Source organism: Aegilops tauschii, chromosome 6, assembly GCF_002575655.3.
Source record: "Aegilops tauschii subsp. strangulata cultivar AL8/78 chromosome 6, Aet v6.0, whole genome shotgun sequence".
Classification (NCBI taxonomy): Eukaryota; Viridiplantae; Streptophyta; class Magnoliopsida; order Poales; family Poaceae; genus Aegilops; species Aegilops tauschii.
The window spans coordinates 488,532,286-488,553,242 of NC_053040.3; the positions used below are offsets into that span (position 1 = coordinate 488,532,286).

At 45.8% G+C, this 20,957-nt stretch overlaps 1 protein-coding gene across 1 annotated transcript; it reads left to right on the forward strand.

Moving 5' to 3' along the window:
- Positions 1-9,019: 9,019 nt before the first annotated feature.
- LOC109743627 (uncharacterized) lies at positions 9,020-12,435 on the forward strand. The gene is made up of 5 exons (XM_073500730.1): positions 9,020-9,100; positions 9,410-9,873; positions 10,287-10,548; positions 10,628-11,044; positions 11,806-12,435. Exons 1-5 carry the CDS (start codon positions 9,020-9,022, stop codon positions 12,433-12,435), a joined length of 1,854 nt encoding a protein of 617 aa, XP_073356831.1.
- The last annotated feature ends 8,522 nt before the right edge of the window (positions 12,436-20,957 follow it).

Sequence of the window (20,957 nt, forward strand, 5' to 3'; positions counted from 1 at the left end):
GATTCAGATGAGGCATATTTGAGTACCTTGGCACCCTTTGCCATGAAGCAATAGGTGGGAGCGTAGTCATCATTTCCTTCATCAGCCTTGTTGGTGAGGTCATTTTCTTCAGAGTTGAAGATAGACTTGCTGACGAATGCAGTAGCGAGGGCTAGGCTTGCCACACCGGATTCGGAATCCTCAGATGCCTCCTCTTCCTCATTTTCTTCAGATTCAGCCTCAGAGTCCATTTCCTTGCCAATGAATGCCCGAGCCTTCTTGGAGCTACTCTTCTTGTGAGATGAAGACTTTGAGGATTTTGATGATGAAGATTTTGAGGATTTCTTCTTTTTCTTCGTATCATCAGAACTGCAATCCTTGTATTTCTTCTTCTTTGATTAATTTTCCCACTGAGGACAATCTTGAATGTAGTGTCCTGGTTTCTTGCATTTGTGACAAAGCCTCTTCTTGTAGTCACTGGATGAGGAATCATTGCTCCTTGAGGGTCTTCCAAAGCGACCACGTCTTGAGAGCTTCTGGAATTTCTTCACAAGCAGTGCTAGATCATGGCTCAGTTCTTCAGGATCACCAAGACTGCTTTTAGAGTCTTCATCTTCAGACTCAGAACTGCCTTGGCCTTCAGTGCACGTGATCTGCCATAGCTCGAACCATAGAGATCTCTCTTTTCAGCAAGCTGGAACTCATGAGTGTTTAGCCTTTCGAGGATATCAGCGGGATCAAGTGACTTGTAATCAGCACGCTCTTGTATCATCAAGGCCAGAGTATCAAATGAGGTATCAAGCGATCTCAGCAGTTTCTTCACCACCTCGTGGTCGGTGACGTCAGTGGCACCTAGTGCTTGAAGCTCATTTGAGATGTCAGTGAGGCGATCAAAGGTTTGTTGAACATTCTCATTGTCGAGTCTTTTGAAGCGGTTGAAGAGATTGCGAAGAACATCAACTCGAGAGTCACGCTGTGTTGAGACTCCTTCATTTACTTTGGACAGCCTATCCCAGATAAGCTTAGCAGTTTCCAAAGCACTCACTCTTCCATATTATCCTTTGCTCAGATGGCCACATATGATATTCTTCGCTTGAGAATCGAGTTGCTTGAATCTCTTCACATCGGCAGCGTACAGTGAGGATGAGACAGAGGGAACACCTTTTTCCACAATATACCAGAGATCGTTATCAATTGCCTCAAGATGCATTCGCATCTTATTCTTCCAGTAGGGGTAGTCCGTCCCAACGAAGGTAGGACACCCAGCAGAGACCTTGATCATACCTGCGGTCGACATAACTAAAACTCCAGACGGTTAAACCAAAATCACACAGAACAAGGGAGTACTTTGCTCTGATACCAATTGAAAGTGCGTTATATCGACTAGAGGGGGGTGAATAGGCGATTTTTATAAATTCTTCACTGAGGAATTTGTGGGTGAGGAAATTCCTTAGCGAAGAACTACTTGCAGCGGAATAAGTACTCAAAAGTATGCATAGCAGAGCACAAGCATAGTCATCATGATGAAATGAAAACCAGCACAGAGTACAGAAAGCGTAAACACAGGATAACACAGGATGAAGACAAACAGACTGAGGAAATTGAACCGAGGAAATTGAGAAAGTCTTCAGTCAAACTCTTCAAACACAGATATGAACAATTGCACAACACAGGAATGAGGAAATGAAAGAGTTGAGGAAATAGAACCAGTTGGCTTGGTGAAGACAATGATTTGGTAGACCAGTTCCAACTGCTGTCTCAGTTGTACATCTGATTGGAGCGGCTAGGTATTTAAACCTGAGGACACCCAGTCTCGGACACACAGTCCTCACCGTATTCTCCTTGAACTAAGGTCACACAGACCTCGTCCAATCACTCGTGGTAAGTCTTCAGGTGACTTCCGAACCTTCACAAACTCGGTCACTCGGCGATCCACAATTTCCTCTTGCATGCTCTAGACCATGACGCCTAACCGTCTGGAAGAAGCACAGTCTTCAAAGGTAACAAGCGTCGGATCCACGCAGGATCAATCTCTTCAGTGATGCTCAATCACTTTGGGTTTGTAGGTGTTTGGGTTTGGGGTTTTTCCTCACTTGATGATTTTCACTCAAAGTCCTCGGAGGATGGGACGCTCTCAAATGACAAGTGTCAGTTTCTCTCGGAGCAGCCAACCAGCTAGTGGTTGTAGGGGGCGGCTATTTATAGCCTAGGGAGCAGCCCGCATGATAAGACATAAATGCCCTTCAATGATATGACCGTTAGGTGGGTAGATATTTTGGGACAGCTGGCGCATAGCACAGCAACGGTCGGAAAATTTGAGGTTCAAATTCCTCAGGGCTATCATGTTCCCCACTGTATAGGCAATCCGCACTGGCGAATTCCTAACTCCTCAGTCAGAACAAATTCCTTAGAGACCAGAAGAACTTCGTCTCTGTCACTGAAGAATATGATTGAACTGTATGAGATTTTCAGTGGCTTCACTCGAAGGGATTGGTAGGTGTAGGATTTTGAGTTGAGCATCACATGGAAATTTTTCCTTAGTATTTTCTCGACCCCTTTAACAGTACGGTGTTTCCTATGACTCAAGAAAGAGAAAATGAAACTATGAAAACAAAAGTCTTCACGCTTCATGTTCCTTAAAAGAATACCAAGTCTTCAAGGTCACACCAATTTCTTCACTTTCAAAGTCTTCAGAAAGTCTTCAGAAATCCAAAGTCTTCAGTCGAAGAACTTCATTTTTAGGGGTCGACTTTCTCTGTAATTATCAAACTCCTCATAGACTTATAGATCTGTGTACACTCACAAACGCATTAGTCCCTTAACCTATAAGTCTTCAATACACCAAAATCATTAAGGGGCACTAGATGCACTTACAACTGCAGGTTTCGCATCTGTACGCATCCGCTTAGTTGGAGGAGATACCTTGCTTTCAGTTCCTTTTGCTGGGGGTTAATTTGATTTTCTGCCCTTTTGAAGCCTGTAGCCGTCACTTGAGTGACCCTCTTGCAGGAGGAGGAAAATAGGTTGAATTAAGCGATAGGTCGGTCGTAGAGTTTCAATAAAATTTCTTAGGGACGAACAGTACATGGGCGGAGAGGCGAAGGAGAGGACCGCGCCGGCGCGGGCCCTGGAGGAGAGAACCCAGGGTAGTGTACTTCTAGGTTATGCATAGTCAATAACATAAAACATATCTTCTAGGGTATGCAGGGTCAACAGAACCCTAGAGGAGATAATTTTTGGACCCGAAGTGTAGTAAAATACATATCTTTATAATAAACTTTTGTACTTACTTAAACTAGTTGCATAACACTATAGATTAATTTAGTACATTTCTATAATACTCAGCTAGCATAGTCAATAACATAAAATATTTTCTAAATAATTGTTATAATGTTCTCTGTTTGATATGCAGTTTAAATGTATAGTGCTAAATTTTACTGCTCCTAAATTTAAATTGTATAATATAAAATTTCCTATTTGAATTAATTCTTTTAAATTTTATTAAGTATATAGTGTATAAATACATATTTCCATGTGTGTGTGTGTGTTCGTCTATATATATCATTAAATATCATGACAGAGATTTGTAAAGCATACAGTCTAACAAGAATATATTAATTAATAGTGGTTTCTAGTATATTACTATTAGATAAGCTTATATAAACTGCAAGGGTATGCCAAATGTGTCTTGCAACTTGGGTTCATTAACAAATTGGCAACATGTGCATGATTTCTACTTGTACTTCAAATAACACAGTTATTCTAACCATCGAAGAATATAGAAAATTGCAGACTCTACTTTTGCACACATATGATAAGCTCATTTAAAATGTGACAAGTTTATTTTGTGTATACCAAAGCTTCCACTAGTTAATTTGAATATATTACCATTTTTAATACATAGGATATATGATCATTTTTTAATATATGATCATTTTTGAATGTGACAAGTTTATTTTGTGTATACCAAAGCTTCCACTAGTTAATTTGAATATATGAAAATTTAGAATGTGATAAGCTCAATTTGAATATATGATCATTTTTTTAAATCATGAACATTGTTTTGAAATCTTGATTTATATATAACGCACGGACATTTTAAAAAATCACGAACATTTTATAATTTGCAATTGTTTCCAAAAGTTGCAACTTTTGAAAATTTGGAATTTTTGGAAATCCTGAATTAATTTAAAAAGGTAAAACAAAACATAAATGAGAAAAGAAAAAGAAAAAATATATGAAAAAACAGGGCTTTCACGCCCCGCACATGGGCAGGCCCATGAACGCATGTGGTGAGAGGAGGAAACATGCCTACTATTCATAAGAGAGAAAAAGGGAAGACCCTGGGATCGAACCCGGGTCTCCACTATGGCATATGAGGGTATCACGATATGAGAACCGAACATGACGGCGACTTTTAAAAAATCGAACCGTTTTCTTAATTTATGGGTGGCATAGTGGGTAATTTATGGCAACTTCGGGGGTGCCGACGAACAGACAGAAACACTAATGAGTTTATTAGTAACTAGGTAATTGTCCGTGCGTTGCAACGGGGCAAACATATTCTTGTGGCTTAATTGTGTCTAACATATACCTTTAGGGATCATTGGACCGTATTAACTTCTTCCTCAACCAATTAAATCACTCTCTACTTTCCCGATCGAAGCTCGATACCTACGTCCAGACTCCCTCTAGAGATATGCATGAATCATATGTTTGAACCCTTTAGAGACATGCACAAATCATAGGTATGGTAAAGTACACTGATATGGTGGGCATGGATAGTTGGAACCCATGTTGGCAAAACTTCCACAACATGGATGGAATAATTAATATTATATATGAAGATGGCGATGTAGAGGAAATATCACCTCTAAAATATGTCACTTTGCTTTTATTCTAACAAAATAAAATTAAAAAATGAATGTCCGACAGATAGACTTGCTTATGTAAAAATTGTGTGTTGCTATGGAATAAAATTACGATTTTTAACAATGTTTAACTAACTCTTATGATTTGCTGATATATAAATGAATTTAAGAATTGCCCAAAATGTTTGCAATATTTTACCATGTAGAGATGATAAACCAATTAAAAAAGGCACTAATTTTGCACTATCAAGCTGCGATTTGTACCGCTGCACCCCGGCCCTCTCGACTCCTTACCTCTTGCGAGCACCATTGCTGCCGTAAAAGGATATTTCCAAGCCAGTAAAATGCAGGATATCAAGAAATTGGTAACCCATATTAGAGAAAATTGTTATACTCAATCTCTGGATGTAATGGGCTAGAATGCTCAACGTCGCCTTACGTGACACAAATCATGAATATATAGTTGGCTGGTTGGTTTTAGGAAACATTCCACTGTCTTCAACCATCTGCTATATAACCGTCAAACAAATGTAAGACATGGTCAGAACATCAACAACAAACTTTAGATTTTCCATGAATTATCTAAACCAATAGTATGCATCAGTTGCACGCGCAAGAGACAGCAGGGTGCACTTGTGCACGCACACAACAATACTTACAGTTTGGAAATATAAGATCATGTCTTCTGGCCGGTACAGCCCTACTTACGTACAGAGGTCGTAACCGATGAAGGTGCCGTCCAGTGGATGCTTGTAGCGCCGACGTGCTCCGGCATGGAATCCTCACGCCGCTGCATGGCCCATGACAGGCCAAACAATGGTTGCCGTATGAAGACCCTTGCCGCATTTATCGACGCTGGCTTGCCACAATCACCGAAACCCAAAGCGCACTGCGCACCTCGCCGGATAAAACATCGGCAGCCCAGTGGCAGACAAGAAAGGTGTGGAAGCAGGGGACGAGAAACCTTGTGGTGCTGCCATTGAACAGCAGCAGCGTAGCAGCAAAATGGCATCTCTCACGCAGGTCTCACCAGCGTCGCGTCGCGTCGCTCCGTCTGTGATGCATCTACCCATCTCCTTCACAGATCGAGCGCTGCACCCATATTCCCTCTCCTCCCTGCCCCCTCCATTCGAGCAGGGGCGTACGTGCATCAGCGCCGCAACGCACACCAGCGCGTGGTCACGGACCTTGGCTGCCTCGCTGCACGAAGAGCAGGCGGACCTCTACATCGGCTAGCGACCCGCTTCCCGCATCCCCTCTTTTCCCGGACGGTGACCTCTCCTCTAGTCGGGATAGCCCCCTCTCTCTCCACGAGACCACCACTATCGACTTGACGCGCCCCTAAATCCATGATGGATCTAGACGAGCGAGGCGAGAGAGGGAGGGTTAGGCATCTGGCGGGTGGCAGCTGGGAGGAGCGAATAAAGGAGAGGATCGAGGGAGGCAAGGTGAGTGAACGATTAAAGGAAGGAAAAGGAGAGATTACCGTCCGTGATTGACCTGAATTAATTTGTTACCCAAATATGATATTGATTGCCACATGTGAATTGATAGAATTGCCAAATATTGATCGGGAGGACGGGACGAAGGGTGGGAGGACGTAAGAGGGGACGCCTGGGATTGCATGCCCATCTGGAGATTACGTCCTTATTTCCTGCGCCTGGTTTTTTCTTAGTGGTTGGTTGTGTTTCCTTTTAGGCTTTTATTAGGGGCGGGCGAAGGGCGAGCGATCGCTCGTTGACGGAAGAGTCGGACGAAGCGAGGGGAACGTAAGAGGGGAGAGGGAACCTTACGTTTCTTTTAGGGCGCTGATAGGCGCCGGCACACCGGCCCAACTTTGGGCCGGTCAGGCCTGAGCCGTTCGATCTGGCCTGCCGCATTCGTCCGATTCTCGCATCTCCCCCTCGCTTCGTCTTCTCCTCTGGTCAACGCTCCCAGGAAAAACGTCCCCGTCCCAGCCAAACTTCCTTCCTGAAGTTGCGCGTGCGCTCCCTGACGAGTTTGCCGCTCCCCTCGACACTCCTTGCAACACCCCCGTCCCCACCCCCATCCCCGCTTCGAAAACTGGACACGCCGGCTTCCCCACGGCCGCAACACCGGCGGTCACGGGTCTAGCAAAACCGGTGGCCGACGAGTTACAAAACGGTGAGTTTTTTCAAAGCTGGAACGGGCGATTTAAAACGATGCAACCAGCTGAAACGAAAGTTGCAACCGGTGATTCAAAAAGCTACTAGCGGCGATAAAAAAAATGCAAACAAACTAATCAGAAGCTGGAACCGGCGATTCAAAAAGCTGGAACCGGCAATTATAAAAGTTGCAATCGGCTGATGAAAAAGCTACAACCGATGATTTGAAACTGGTACCGAAGATCCAAAAAGCTACAACCGGCTGATAAAAAAGCTACACAAGCGATTTAAATAAAGCTACAACCGATGATTTGAAACTGGTAGCTTGGAAGCTGGAACCGATGATTTCAAGAAAAGATGCAACACAAGCGATTTAAATAAAAAGAAGCTGAAACGCGATTTAGAAGGATGCAACCCGTTAAGCAGATTGCTACTACCGGCAATTAAAAAAGCTACAACCGTGTGGGCAATTTGATAGCCGAATCCATCCCTGGGGAGAGTGGATCTCACCGCCCCCCGCCGCTCGCAAATTCCACCGGCATGCGTGCGGCGTCGTCCCCGCCACACGCAACACCACGTCTCCTACTCCTACCGCGCGGCTCCTGACCTCTAGCAACAACCAGCGGCAGCGCACGCAGCCACCCCCTGTTGCATCCAGAAGACAAAAAAAGCTTGCAGGAGTGGATTGGCAGCGCCACCGTAGCAGATCAGCCCCTCGAATTGATGAAGCAGGTCAGCGGCGTGGAGCTACGGGAGAGGAGGAGGCCTTGGCCGAAGCAACGCAGTAGCTTGGAGCAGCCATGCCCGTGAGAGATTGAGAGTAATGGTGGGGGAGAAACACGGAAGGAAAGGATAAGGAGAGGAGAGATATTTTCTGAGTAGAGCGGCGCTGTGTATCGTATGATTGTACGCCAACGTGCGGCTCACGAGCGACCGGCCGAGTGTTTCAGCCGGCGCGCCGTCCCCAAACATTTACCTTTCTTTTAGGTAGTAGAGAAGAGAGAGAGTAGAGATAAGGTAGTATTATAGATAATATGACATGGTTTGGTTAGTACATAGTTCCTCTTCTTTCATAGCCCACCACTTTTAGTTGATGTAGCTATGGACATGGGTCCTTTGCACAAGGTTGAGCAAAGAGGCCAGGCTGCACAACGGCGTGATGAAATGAAGTGCATGCATCGACGCATGAGAGGATAGAAAGCGGATCCGAGAGGAGGGACGACGCTAGTGGAAAATATATTGTCTGCCAAAAAACAATCGATGATCAGTTGCGAGTTCCTTTAAAACTAGAGGTGAAACTTTTTTTTATTAAATTACAAAAATCTTATTGTTTGGCAATAACATTTTCCGCCAAATGTTTTTTAGCATTCCATAAACAAACTCGAATTTTTTTGAGACAAATAAACAAACTCAGATATAGCACGAATTCTTTGACTACGATACATTCTTGCATCCTGAAAAATTCAGCGATGGCCTTTGCAGCTCGTGAACCTTTAGGGCCTTTAAAGCCCATCCAACGTGGTGAGTTAGTTGTCAACCCTAAGAGCATCTTCAACAGACGCGCGGTAGCGCCGCACGCTAAAACAGTCTTGCAGCACTGAAATAGTGTTTTTGCGTGCGAGAGGTTTACCAGACGCATAAAAACACGACGACCAACCCGGCGGCCTCATATGCAGCAGCCCGTGCCCCAAATTTGCTGCCCCGCAGCCCACGTGCGCTAAAGTTACAACTTCGTTTTTGTACGCGCTCTATTTACTACTTCTGCTGGAACGCTGTTTTTGATTACGCGCGCTATATAAGCATCTTTTCCAGCGCGCGGCTTATGTAGCGCGTCTGTTGGAGATGCTCTAACAGCTTCGCACGCTGCAAACTCTGCCTCCGGGGAGGACCGGCGGCGGCGTGAGCTCTGTTTCGGGGAGAAGCGACGGCCGCGGAACATGAACCAGGTTTGCCCCTCGGCTCATCGATCGACCCCAACTCTGAAGCTTGGAGTGTCAACGATGGATTGGTTACATACATTTTCGATGAACTCGCAGGTCCGCCATGACGTCGTTCGCCGGCGTATCCGTCCTGGCCGACAGCGGGCTGTGCCCAGCCACCGAGTCGCCCGTCGAAACCAGCACGGTCTGTGGGTAGCACCTGCTAGTGGTCCAAGACTACTCCGGTGTCAAAGACAAGATGCCCACCAGCGAGAGCATCGCCTCCCGCCCATTCATGGTAGGAGGCCATCGCTGGATCATTAAGTACTACCCCAACGGTGAAAGCCAGAGCTGCGTCGACTTCATTTCCCTCTATGTTTCCCGCCTCCGCGACGATGACGCCAAGAAGCCCGTGGAAGCCAAGTTAGGTTTCAATTTCGTCGATCAGGTTGAGACGCAGAATCCGGTCTACTTACGTCAAGCCAGAAAATACAACTTCACTGGTTCTTCCTAGGGCCAGGACAAGTTTATCAGAAAAGACGCCCTCGAACGATCGCCGTATCTAAGGGGTAATTATTTCATCATTCGGTGCGACATCATGGTCTTCAACAACACCAAGGACGATGCCGGTGGCCGAAAGGCGCTCCTACCTGACATTTGCCATGATTTTAACGTTCTCTTCCAAACTGAAGGGGGTGTTGATGTGAAGTTCGAGGTCGGTGGTGACATAATCGACGCACACCGATGTGTGCTTGCAGCCCGATCTAAGGTCTTCATGGCACAACTCTTTGGCCCCATGAAAGAGACGTCTAGCGTCATACAGATCAAAGACATGGAAGCAAAAGTGTTCGGGGCCTTGCTTAGCTTCATCTACACGGACTCATTCCCTGAGATGTTGTATGACAACGACATGGAGACGGACAAAATGCCAGGAGTTGTGAAACAAGAACAAAAAGAGGAATCATCTGAGGACAAAATGTGAGAAGGCATGGAACAAACGTGGGACTCAGGTACCAGCCGGCGGCGCAAACTAAACTCTCTCTGTTTCTGGCGAGAAGCTAAGGACAGCGAGTTTGCCATGTCCTCGTTTGCCGGCGTATCCGTCTACCGTCTTGGACGGCAGCAAGCTGTGCCCTTCAACCAAGACCTTTGTCAAGACCAGCTCGGCCTGCGGATACCACCTACTTGTTGTCCAAGGTTACGCTCAAACCAAGAAGGAGACACCCGCTGGTCGGTGCATCGCCTCTCATCATTCCGGGATAGGAGGCCATCGCTGGTCCAATCGCGTACTATCCTATTGGCGAAAACGTGAATAATGGCAAGTTCGTTTCTCTCTATGTTTGCCGTCTCGACTGCGACGAAATGCATGTGGAAGCCAAGTTTGACTTTAGTTTCATCGACGTGGTTGAGTGGCAGAATCAAGTGTGCATTCATGGGAAGAAAACATACAGCTTCCCCTCCGAGGCCTCTTCTTGGGGCCCCTACAAGTTTATTAAAATAGATGCCCTTGAACGATCAATGAATCTAGAGCAGGATGACTGTTTCACCATCCGGTGTGACACCATGGTCTGCAACACCGAGGATGATGCTAGTGACACCAGGGTGCTCCTGCCTGATATACACCACAACCTTATCAATCTTCTTCACAGTAAGGTGGGTGTTGATGTGACGTTCGAGGTCGACGGTGAGACGTTTGCTGCTCATCAATGCATGCTTGCTTCCCAATCTAAAGTCTTTCATGGCGCAACTCTTTGGCCCCATGAAGGAGGGCACTTCCACACCCGGTGTCATACATATCAAAGACATGGAAGCAAAAGCGTTTAAGGCCTTGCTTGACTTTATCTACACAGACTCATTCCCTGACATGGAGGGGGATGAAATGTCAGAAGCTATGGAAGAAGAACAGGAAGAGAAGTCAACAGATGATGAAATATGGCTGCAATGGCTCCATGACTTGTTGGTAGCGGCAGACAGATATGACATCCAGTGGCTCAAGTGCATATGTGAGAAACAGATGTCTAAGAAAATAGGTGTGAGGTCGGTGATGTCCACTCTTGCTCTAGCCGAGCAGCACCACTGCCAAGGTTTGAAGGAGGCATGCTTCAAGTTTATCCAAGTCGAGTCCTCCTCATGTTTGCAAAAAATAATGGTATCTAATGGTTGGGATCACGTTTGTAGGACCTATCCCTTAGTTTTGAAGGAGCTCTTTGCCATGCTTGCTTCAAACCACCGGAAGTAACACTTTGTATGTGGTACATTTGTTCCTTAGTTACACTTAGCGAGATGCTTATGCACATAGGATCCTCTGGAGAGATTGTACTCCGCATGTGTTGCTTTCGTATTGTCATGATTATAATTTGCCTATTTGTTGAATCAGAAAAATTCAGCGGCCGGATGTGTGAAAGTGCAAATTGATCTAACACAATGAAGACATGTTAGTTGTTCTCTGGAGAGATTGAAGCAGTGTGCAGATTCCCTAGCTACTCCTTTTATCCTCTAACATTTCTCCGTTCATTAGTTGTGGTCTTTCCTCTCATGAAAACCTTTCTCTAGTGGTTGTCAACAAGAACCGTGCAAGTGTTAAGCACTTATTGTTTTGTTAGTATTTGCTGGTCCTCACGTGCACTATTGCATCTTTTGAGAAGTTGTCTGTTCGACAATATTTGTCCCAAAGAAGACAAGTTAATTAATGCTTGTGAATGGTATTAGAAAAAAGGAAAAAATAATTTTTTAAATAATAAAGGGAGGAAAGAAGAGCCATGCATGTTGGCACATACATACGTTGTGTACGGCCTGAATCCGATTCGTTGACCATCCAAACTCTGCAGCGTTCTCGTCCGATTAGGGCTTAATTTGTGTCCTCCGTTGTGCTTGTGCCATACCAATTATACTACTACTCGGTCCGTCTAGATGCATAAGGATCTCCCTCCGGCGGCGCAAACCCTCTCTGTTTTCGGCGACAAGCGAGCAACGTCGGCGCATAGAGAGTTGGCCATGTCGTCGTTTGCCAGCTTATCCGTCCTGTCCGACGGCAAGCTATGCCCAGCCACCGCATCGCCCGTCGACACCGGCAGGGACTGCGGGAACCACCTGCTCGTGGTCCACGACTGCTCGCGCACCAAAAAGGTGACACCCACCGGCGACAGCATCAGCTCTCGTATCTTCATGGTAGGAGGCCATGGCTGGTACATCGAGTACTTCCCTAACGGCGAAAACTCTGGCTGCGCCGACTTCATTTCCCTCTCTCTTTCCTGTTTTCGTGCCGACAACAAGAAGCCCGTGGAAGCCATGTTCGTTTTCAGCTTCGTCGACCAGGTTGAGAAGCAGAATCCAGTCTACCTTCGTCAAGAGGAAGTGTGCATCTTCGCTGGCTCCTCTGGGGCAGCAACAGGTTTATCACAAGAGATGCCCTTGAACAATCGGTGGATCTCAAGCATGATTGTTTCACCATCCGGTGCGACATTATGGTCTGCAACAACACCGAGGATGATGTCGCTGGCACCGAGGTGGTGCTCCCGCCTAACATCAGACTGGTCATAGTGGGAGTAACTTAGCTAGTAACATAACGCATTCCAAGATAAGTTTGCTTATGTGGCATGTAGTTAATGAGGAAAGAGGTATTTAGAGTAACATAATATGTTACCATCACATAACACTTCTCAAGGCAATATGAGTCTACAAACTAATAAATACAACCACCTATGACACTACTTCTATGTTACTCCTCACTACGAAGGTAGTAACGTAGACTAGTGTCATATGCATGACACTAGTGTATGTTACTCCCTCTATGACCAGCCTCATGTGCTGACACTTTGACCATCTCCTTCAAACCGGGGTGGGTGCTGATGTGGAATTTGAGGTCGGCGGTGAGACACTGGCTGCGCACCGGTGTGTGCTCGCAGCCCGATCCAAGGTTTTCATGTCGCAGCTCTTCGGCCCCATGATGGAGGGCGCCACTAAGGCCACTGTCTCAATAGAATTGAGAACATCGTACATTGTACACCCTGTGACGTTAACAAAGATGTTCTCAATTTTCCTAGATAGATCTTGCGTGAGCGTAGATTTTTTTTTGAAATTACATGCTACGTTTTCCAACAGTGGCATCCGAGCTAGGTCTATGCGTAGATGATATGCACGAGTAGGACACAAAGAGTTGTGGGCGGTGATCGTCATACTGCTTACCACCAATGTCTTATTTTGATTCGACGGTATTGTTAGATGAAGCGTCCCAGACCAACACTACTAGGGAAAAGCCTAGCAGTAGCGCGGATTAAATGCTTATCAGTAGCGCGGGAGGCCGCGCTACTGATACGGCGCTACAGCTAATGCTTATCAGTAGCGCGGTTTGACCCGCGCTGCTACTATCTAGGTATAGCAGCAGCGTTTGTATGCAACACGCGCTGCTGCTAATAGCTGCAGCGCCCTTTAACAAAGAGCGCTGCTGCTAAGAGCACGCTGCTGTTAAAGTCATACCCCGCGCTACTGTTATTAGTTTTTTAATTTTTTTTCCTGCTCCGTATTTTGTGCTGTTGAATTTTGTTTAGGGCTTTATACAATAATCTCTAGCATATCATACACATACAAATGTAATCATAGCTTATACATACAAATAGTCTCATCAAATCATGTCATCATCATAATCATCATCGAACACAAAGTGGTATCTCGACATCATCTCGAAAATAGCGATACAAGTCTCAAATACTTGCATCTACATCGTCATCCATCTAAACAATGATATACGCGAGAAGAGCTATCACTATGAGTGATAGCGGAACTATGCAGTACATGAGGCGGCGGTTATGAGTCCTCTCTCGCGCTAGCGTGAACCTCAAGTAACTAGCTTCTGCTTCTTGTCTGCTTTTGAAGCCTTTATGGCTGGCGCCTGAGACCCCCTCCACTTGCGCCTGACACTCAGGCCACTCGTCGTACACTCCCAGAACTTTCCCTTTGTACACGACATAGCACTCCTTCTTCGTCATCAAGAATCTAGGTACCTGTTAGAGATGCATCTTCATCAAGAGAATGTACAATCATATGCAACAAAATATACTAGAGCAACACGAAAAAGAAAGGGTTAGCAACTAGATGCAACATATAGTATGCAAACTAATTAACTAGAGGTACGTAGGTCATCGTACTCAAACTGACAAAGTAGCGTTACGCAAGTTCGGTAGGGACCATGGACATCACAAAGTTTCATCGCTACACAAAGTATACAAGTTCAACCGACACATATCATCATCATCGGCATCGTAAATCACTAGAAGTTCCATCCTTCCATATCATCAAGGATGGACCATAGCTTCTTGAACGGCATGAGGTCATGACGTTGCATGCCTATGCGAGTTCGGATGTCAGCTCGCGATATAGGGCCGTGGTGGAACATCCCCTTCTCATCGACGACTTCTTTCATGATGATCGTCGCAATGTCCCTTTGGATGCGAAAGAAGTCATCTCTAAGTTTATAATCCGCTTCTCCATGAGATTCTACCCACTTGCGGATATGATCATCGTTTCTGGTTGTCATGCGAAGCTTTTGGTGATCCGTGCTGAACTCAATCATGAGATGGAGGAGGTAGAATCCATATTTCTTGCTTGGGTTTGGGACATGGATGCAACAGAAGTTATTATTCATTATGTGGGTGTAGTCCTTCTTCTCGTAGTATCTGGTAGGGTCGAAATACACGGCGTGGGAGGCTCGCGGGTAAAGAACGATAAGGACGGCACGCCCGTTGCTGCGGGGAACGATATGTCTCTCGTGAAAGCAAATATGTGCCTCCACAAGAAGTAAATGTGTGCCTCTCGCGGAAGGGGAAAAAAGAAAAAGCGATTTTTTTGTCCAATAACTAGCGAAAGCCGGCCAAAAACCGGGAAGCCAAAAAAAAGATAAAAAAATCATTTAGAACCCTAAATTATAATAGCGTTATTGAATTAAAAAATATTCCTCTTTTCATAAAAAGTCATATATTCCAAAAAAATCACCTTATTATAATAGCGTTATTGAATTTTCAAATTTGTCTCAAATAAAAAAATCTAAATTATACAAATGTTTTGATTTTTTGCAAAATATTTATGACATAAAAAATATGATCATTAACACTACAGAAAACCGTCGGTTTTTTCTGATTAAAAGGGATTTCTCGCCCGGTTTCATATAAAAAAACCAGAGTATATTACAACCCAAACACAGCAACCCCCACCACAAACCAGACAATAGAAAACCAGAGAAACATGGCCTAGTTGGACCACAGACTAGAACACCTAAGACAAAACCGAGAGTAAAGGCATAACCATCCTCAACACAGAAGAGATCATCCACCTAGGAATATCGCTCTGTTTTACAAGCTTGCCAAAAGAAAACCTCAAAACACACGACCTGATTTTTATCATTCTCCAGACGAGGCACCCACGACGCCCAGCTTCTTCTTGCTTGGAAAACTTCAGTTGCGGCTCGCTCCAGAATTCTTGTGCATTGTCGTAGCACCCCCTTTTCGTCCTCCTTGACCAGCAAACAACTCCAGGCAGTAATCCAATGTGCAATTCTAAACATCACTACAGATGGATCTGAAAGCCACTTATGCTTAAAGCATGCCATATTCCTAGTTTTCCAAATCCCCCAGAAAACTGCCTCCACACCCATAGAATGTAGCTTCCTGTTCTGGGTGGGGGGTAGGGGGCGTGGTGGTTAAATTTCTAAGCCACACATTAAAACATAAGTTTGTGGCCATATAGGAACAATCAACCCCTAAACAGCAGTTTACTACGCACCAAACATATTTAGCCAAAGGGCATTCAAAAAATAGGTGATCAATCGTTTCTTTTTGCCCACAAAATAAACATTCTGGCTCACATCCCCCTATGTAGGAGAACATCTCTTGTCAAAATGCTTTTTCAGCACTAACCATAGAAAAAGTTCTGGTTCTGGGAGGAATTTTAACTTTCCACATAAACCTATACGACACCTTGCCAGCAACATGCATATCCGAGTAAAAGGATTTCACACTGTAAACCTCTTTGTCACCAACCAATGCCCTCCTAAAGGAGAGATTGAAGACCCCCTCAATAAACACTTTATTCAGAGTAATATTATGATTCAAGGAGATATTATAAAGCCTTGGAAAGGATGGAGCAAGGCTTTCTTGCCCCCAACCACCTATCCTCCCAAGATAATGTTTTTTCTTCATTTCCCACACAAAATTTACAACAAGACAGAAATATATTTTTTATTTTTAGCAAGCCTTGCCAAAAATGTGAGTCCCCTTGCCTCTGCTGTACTTGGCCAAGAGTAGTGCCAGCCACATACTTGGCCCACAATTTTTTTTGCCACAAGCCTGTTTCATTGAATAGCTTCCAGAGCCATTTTGCTAACGGAGACACATTCATCAAATCTAGATCTAGGACCCCAAGCCCACCCAAATCCTTAGGTAAGCAGATAGTGGGCCAAGAAACCAGATGATACTTTCCCTTTTCCTTATTTCCACTCCATAAAAATCGAGCTCTAGATCTATCAAATTTCTGCTGGACTCTAAGACCATAGAAAGAAATCATATACAAGGCCAGACTGGCAAAAGAAGAATTCACCGGGGTGGTCCTCCCTGCTTTATTTAAAAACTGCCTAACCAGCAAATCGTCTTTTTCCCATTTTGCCAATGGAAGGATTCCACACTGTTCTTCAATCTTTTTTTCATCAACAGGAATTTCCAAATATTTCGTGGCCAACCCCCCTTTTTGCAAGTAAAGATTTCCTCAAACAGACTGGTCCTATCATTGTCTAACCCAATCCCAATTACCTCACTCTTATGGAAATAAATTTTTAGTCCAGATATCAATTCAAACAGACATAGCAAAAATTTCAAATTCCTGGCATGTTCTAAATCATCTTGCAAAAGTAAAATTGTTTCATCTGCATATTGCAGTATAGCAATATCCTTTTTTACTTTTTGCCAGCCTAGAGATCAAACCATGCTCCACATCCCTTCCTACCAATATGGTTAGAGCATCTCCAGCAGTTGCCCCCCCCCCCCCCCCCCCCCCCCGGAGGCATAAAAATCGCCCCTGGGGGCGAGCCGGCGATACAATCAGCGCTGGGGGCGGTTGGGCATCCAGCCGTCGCCCCCAGGCACCGATATTGGCCCAGTTTTTGGCCCACTTTCGGCGAATAAAGGGCCCATATGGGCGAGAATAGGCCCATATTCGGCGTGGTTCGTCGTGGCTCGGCGTTCAATTATCAACATAAATATATTTTTTAGCACATAGTTCATCACAGAAAATCAAATAGTTCAACAAAATAATGCAACAACAAATAGTTCAATACAAATTATATAGTTCAATAAATAAAAACTCATATTTCATCACACGTCGCGCCCGGCGTCGCCCTTGAACCTCCATAGGTGCTCCACCAGATCCTGCTGCAGTTGATGATGCACCTGTGGGTCTCGGATCTCCTGACGCATACTGAGGTAGGCAGTCCAGGTTGCCGGTAGCTGGTGATCAACTTTGGCTAGAGGACCCTGCCTGTAGTATGGTTCAATGTCAAACGCTGGCTCTTCTTGCTCGCTCTCGATGATCATGTTGTGCAAGATGACACAGCAAGTCATGATCTCCCACATTTGATCTTTCGACCAGGTCTGAGCAGGGTACCGGACAACAGCAAATCGAGATTGGAGCACACCAAATGCCCGCTCGACATCCTTCCGGCAAGCCTCCTGCACCTTGGCAAGTGGGACTTCTTGCCTCCTGGCACAGCATTTGAGATAGTCTTCACAAATGTAGACCATCTCTGATAGATGCCATCAGCTAGGTAGTACCCCTTGTTGTAGTGCCGCCCATTGACCTCGAAGTTCACCGGAGGAGAATGACCTTCAACAAGCTTGGCAAAGACAGGGGAGCACTGCAGCACGTTGATGTCATTGTGAGTTCCTGGCATACCAAAGAAGGAGTGCCAAATCCAGAGGTCCTGTGTGGCCACCGCCTCAAGTACCACACTGCAACCGCCTTTGGCCCCTTTGTACATCCCTTCCAAGCAAATGGCCAGTTCTTCCATTTCCAATGCATGCAGTCGATGCTTCCAAGCATCCCAGGAAATCCTCTTGCTGCATTCTGTGTGCTAGGATCCGAGCAGTGTCTTCCGCATTGGGTGTTCTCAAGTATTATAGTCCAAACACTGCCACCACTGCCCGACAGAACTTGTAGAAACACTCAATGGTGGTGGACTCGACCATGCGCCCATAGTCGTCGAGTGAATCACCAGGAGCTCCGTATGCAAGCATCCTCATCGCTGTCATGCACTTCTGGATCGAGGTGAATCCAAGTTTGCCGGTGCAATCCATCTTGCCCTTGAAGTAGCTGTCGAACTCCCGGATGGAATTCACAATCCTGAGGAAGAGCTTTCGGCTCATCCGATAATGGCGCCGAAATGTTTTGTCGCCGTGAAGTGGAGCATCGGCGAAGTAGTCGGAGTAGAGCATGCAGTAGCCTTCGAGACAATGCCGGTTCTTTGCTTTCATCCGCCCCAGCGCCGAGCCACCTCGCCGCGACTTTTCATTGCTCGCCAGCAGCTGGGCGAGGGCGGCGAGCACCATGAGATGCTCATCTTCCTGGACGTCGGCCTCGGCTTCCTCCTCCAGCAGCGAGGCGAGCGCTTCCTCGTCGTCCGAGTCCATCGCCGAGGCAGGCAAATAGCCGCGCCCCGTGGGCGTGTACCCGCCGCTAAACTGCCCCTCCGCGGCCGGAAACGGCGGCAAAAACGCCCAGCTGCTGGTGGAGGGGCTGCCTCGGCGAATCTCTGCTCTTTTTCCGGCGGGGATTGGCTATCTAGCGGTGAAGGGCGGTGGGCGGCGCAGGGATACAGCTAGTGGCGGCCGAGGGCGCGGGGGGTGGGAGGCGAGTCGGGGAAAGAAAAACTTGACTTTTCACTTGACGGTGTGGGCCAGCCACGCTTTTCCCTTGCGCCGGAGCCCCCGAGCGCCGGGTTCGTCCTGCGATCGCCGGGCCCAAAAACGGGCTGAACCGGCTGATTTTGGCGTCCGGGGGTGCGACTGGGGCGTTTTTTCGGCGCCGGCGCCGAAAAAGTAGCCTGAGAGGCCTGTTGGGGACGCGGCTGGAGATGCTCTTAGCACATCAACTGCCAAATCAAAGAGAAGAGGAGATAGAGGGTCCCCTTGTCTCAGACCTTGGTGGGTCTTGAAGTAAGGGCTCACTTCTCCATTCACTTTAACACTTACTTTCCTCCCAGAAATAGTTTTCATAATCCAGTTAATCCACTTATCAGGAAAAAAAATCATTTGCAGAGTTTGTAAGAGAAAAGGCCATTTGACTTTATCAAAAGCTTTGCGGAGCGGGGGTTCGCCCTTTGAGTGCACACCTTTTGTTTCCCTTAATTTTCTCAAAAGAAACGATCATATACAATTATGGTACAGGTGCAAATTAAGTAAAAGAAAAAAGTTGTACAAAAAAGGAGCGGTGGTGCTGTTCACGAGGACGGTATGAGATGAGGCCACAAATGAGGTGAACAAGAAGCACAAAGACACACACAAAATTCCTGTGTAGATCAGTACACTCTACGCAGCACTGCAGAGGCAAGTAGCGAGCATAGTATAGCAGCTTAAAAAGTTTGTCTGAGAGTGAAGTGCAGGTGAGGGGTTTGATTGGTTGCAGTGTCGCGCTCTCATGTAACCGATTGAGCATGGCACCACTCACTCACTCGCTCACAGGACTCATCCCAGCCTCTCCTGAAAAGCTCCGGTCCACAAGCTGCATGCTGCATTGCTGCTGCTAGCTACAGCTAGATCACACACTCAGCGGCTCCTCTTCACAGCAGCCACTGCTGGTTGGCTTGCTGTGCCGCCTGTTGCTGTCCCTTCCCTATCCTCTACGTCACACTTACTGCCGCCGCTACGCTACGACGACGAGGCCAAGGAGGACGACGTACTTTGGCACTTTTCAAGCTCCCTCCCTAGTGGTCGACAACGACGACGACGAGAGAGTCACTTCACTTCAGTGTGTTTGCACAGTGACACAGGTCATCAGTAACTCGCTATTCACCAGTGGCACCTGACTGGCCGCGCGCGTGTGGTCATCTAGCGCCGGCCGTGTGTGTATTGTAGCCATCAAATACTGATGAGGATCATAATGCTTTGTGGATATTAATTTGAGCTGATCTGGTTCTGGTGCCTGCGACGTCGTCGTCGACGTATGGCTATAATATCTCAGTGTGCGTAGCTACGAGCGGATAACGCTGGGAAGGAAAGGAGGTCATCGCAGCTAGCTAGGTCGGCAATTGGGTCTGACAGATTACTACCACTAGTGCTAGTAGTAGTAGCCAGTGCGTGCCTTGACAACGAACGCCCTCCCTTTTCTTCACAGACAAAACCAACCAGAGGTGCACAATTCTTCAGATTCAGCTCTACTAATTGATGAGGAGGTCGATCTGTGAGCTGTTAATTAAGTTCAGATGGCCTCATAAACTATCATGTACTAGTGGTGTGTACGTGTGGTACACTTGCAGTATGCACTTAGAGCATCGATCTACAGCCGTGGGTAGCAAATCCGACCCTCAAACATCCACGGATGCATGCGCCCGGGCGCGTCCGCGGACCGTGACCGGTCATCCCTCATACCCGAACCATATCCATGCAACTCATTTTCGAAAATAAATGTTAGTACCTTTTTGAAAATAAGTGCATGAACCTTTATTTTCATCTGCGTGAAGTGAACAACATTTTGCTTTGCTATATCCGAATGTTCGTGTAAGTTTAAAAAGTTGTTTCATACGATTCAAAAAAATATACATGACATTTGAAAAAAATGTTCAGTTGTTTCAATAAAAAATGTTTGTGACATTTCGAAGAACAATGTTTCCATAATAAAAAATGTTTGATTTGTATTTAAAATGTTTTAACATTGATTTAAAAAAATGCAGACATGAATTTCGAAAATATACATCTTGTATCTAAAAAATGTTCAAGGTGTATCCAGAAAATCTTACATGTGTATAAGAAAAATGTACAACATTGATTAAAAAAAAGTAGATATTTATTTTTTAGAACAATAAAAAT

Bases quoted from the DNA above. Each gene is read 5' to 3' on its own strand.
- LOC109743627 (XM_073500730.1), top strand. From the start codon at position 9,020: ATGACGTCGTTCGCCGGCGTATCCGTCCTGGCCGACAGCGGGCTGTGC. The intron at 9,101-9,409 runs GTCTGTGGGTAG...GGTTCTTCCTAG, and splicing joins CGCCCGTCGAAACCAGCACG to GGCCAGGACAAGTTTATCAG. The intron at 9,874-10,286 runs GTGAGAAGGCAT...GTTTGACTTTAG, and splicing joins GAATCATCTGAGGACAAAAT to TTTCATCGACGTGGTTGAGT.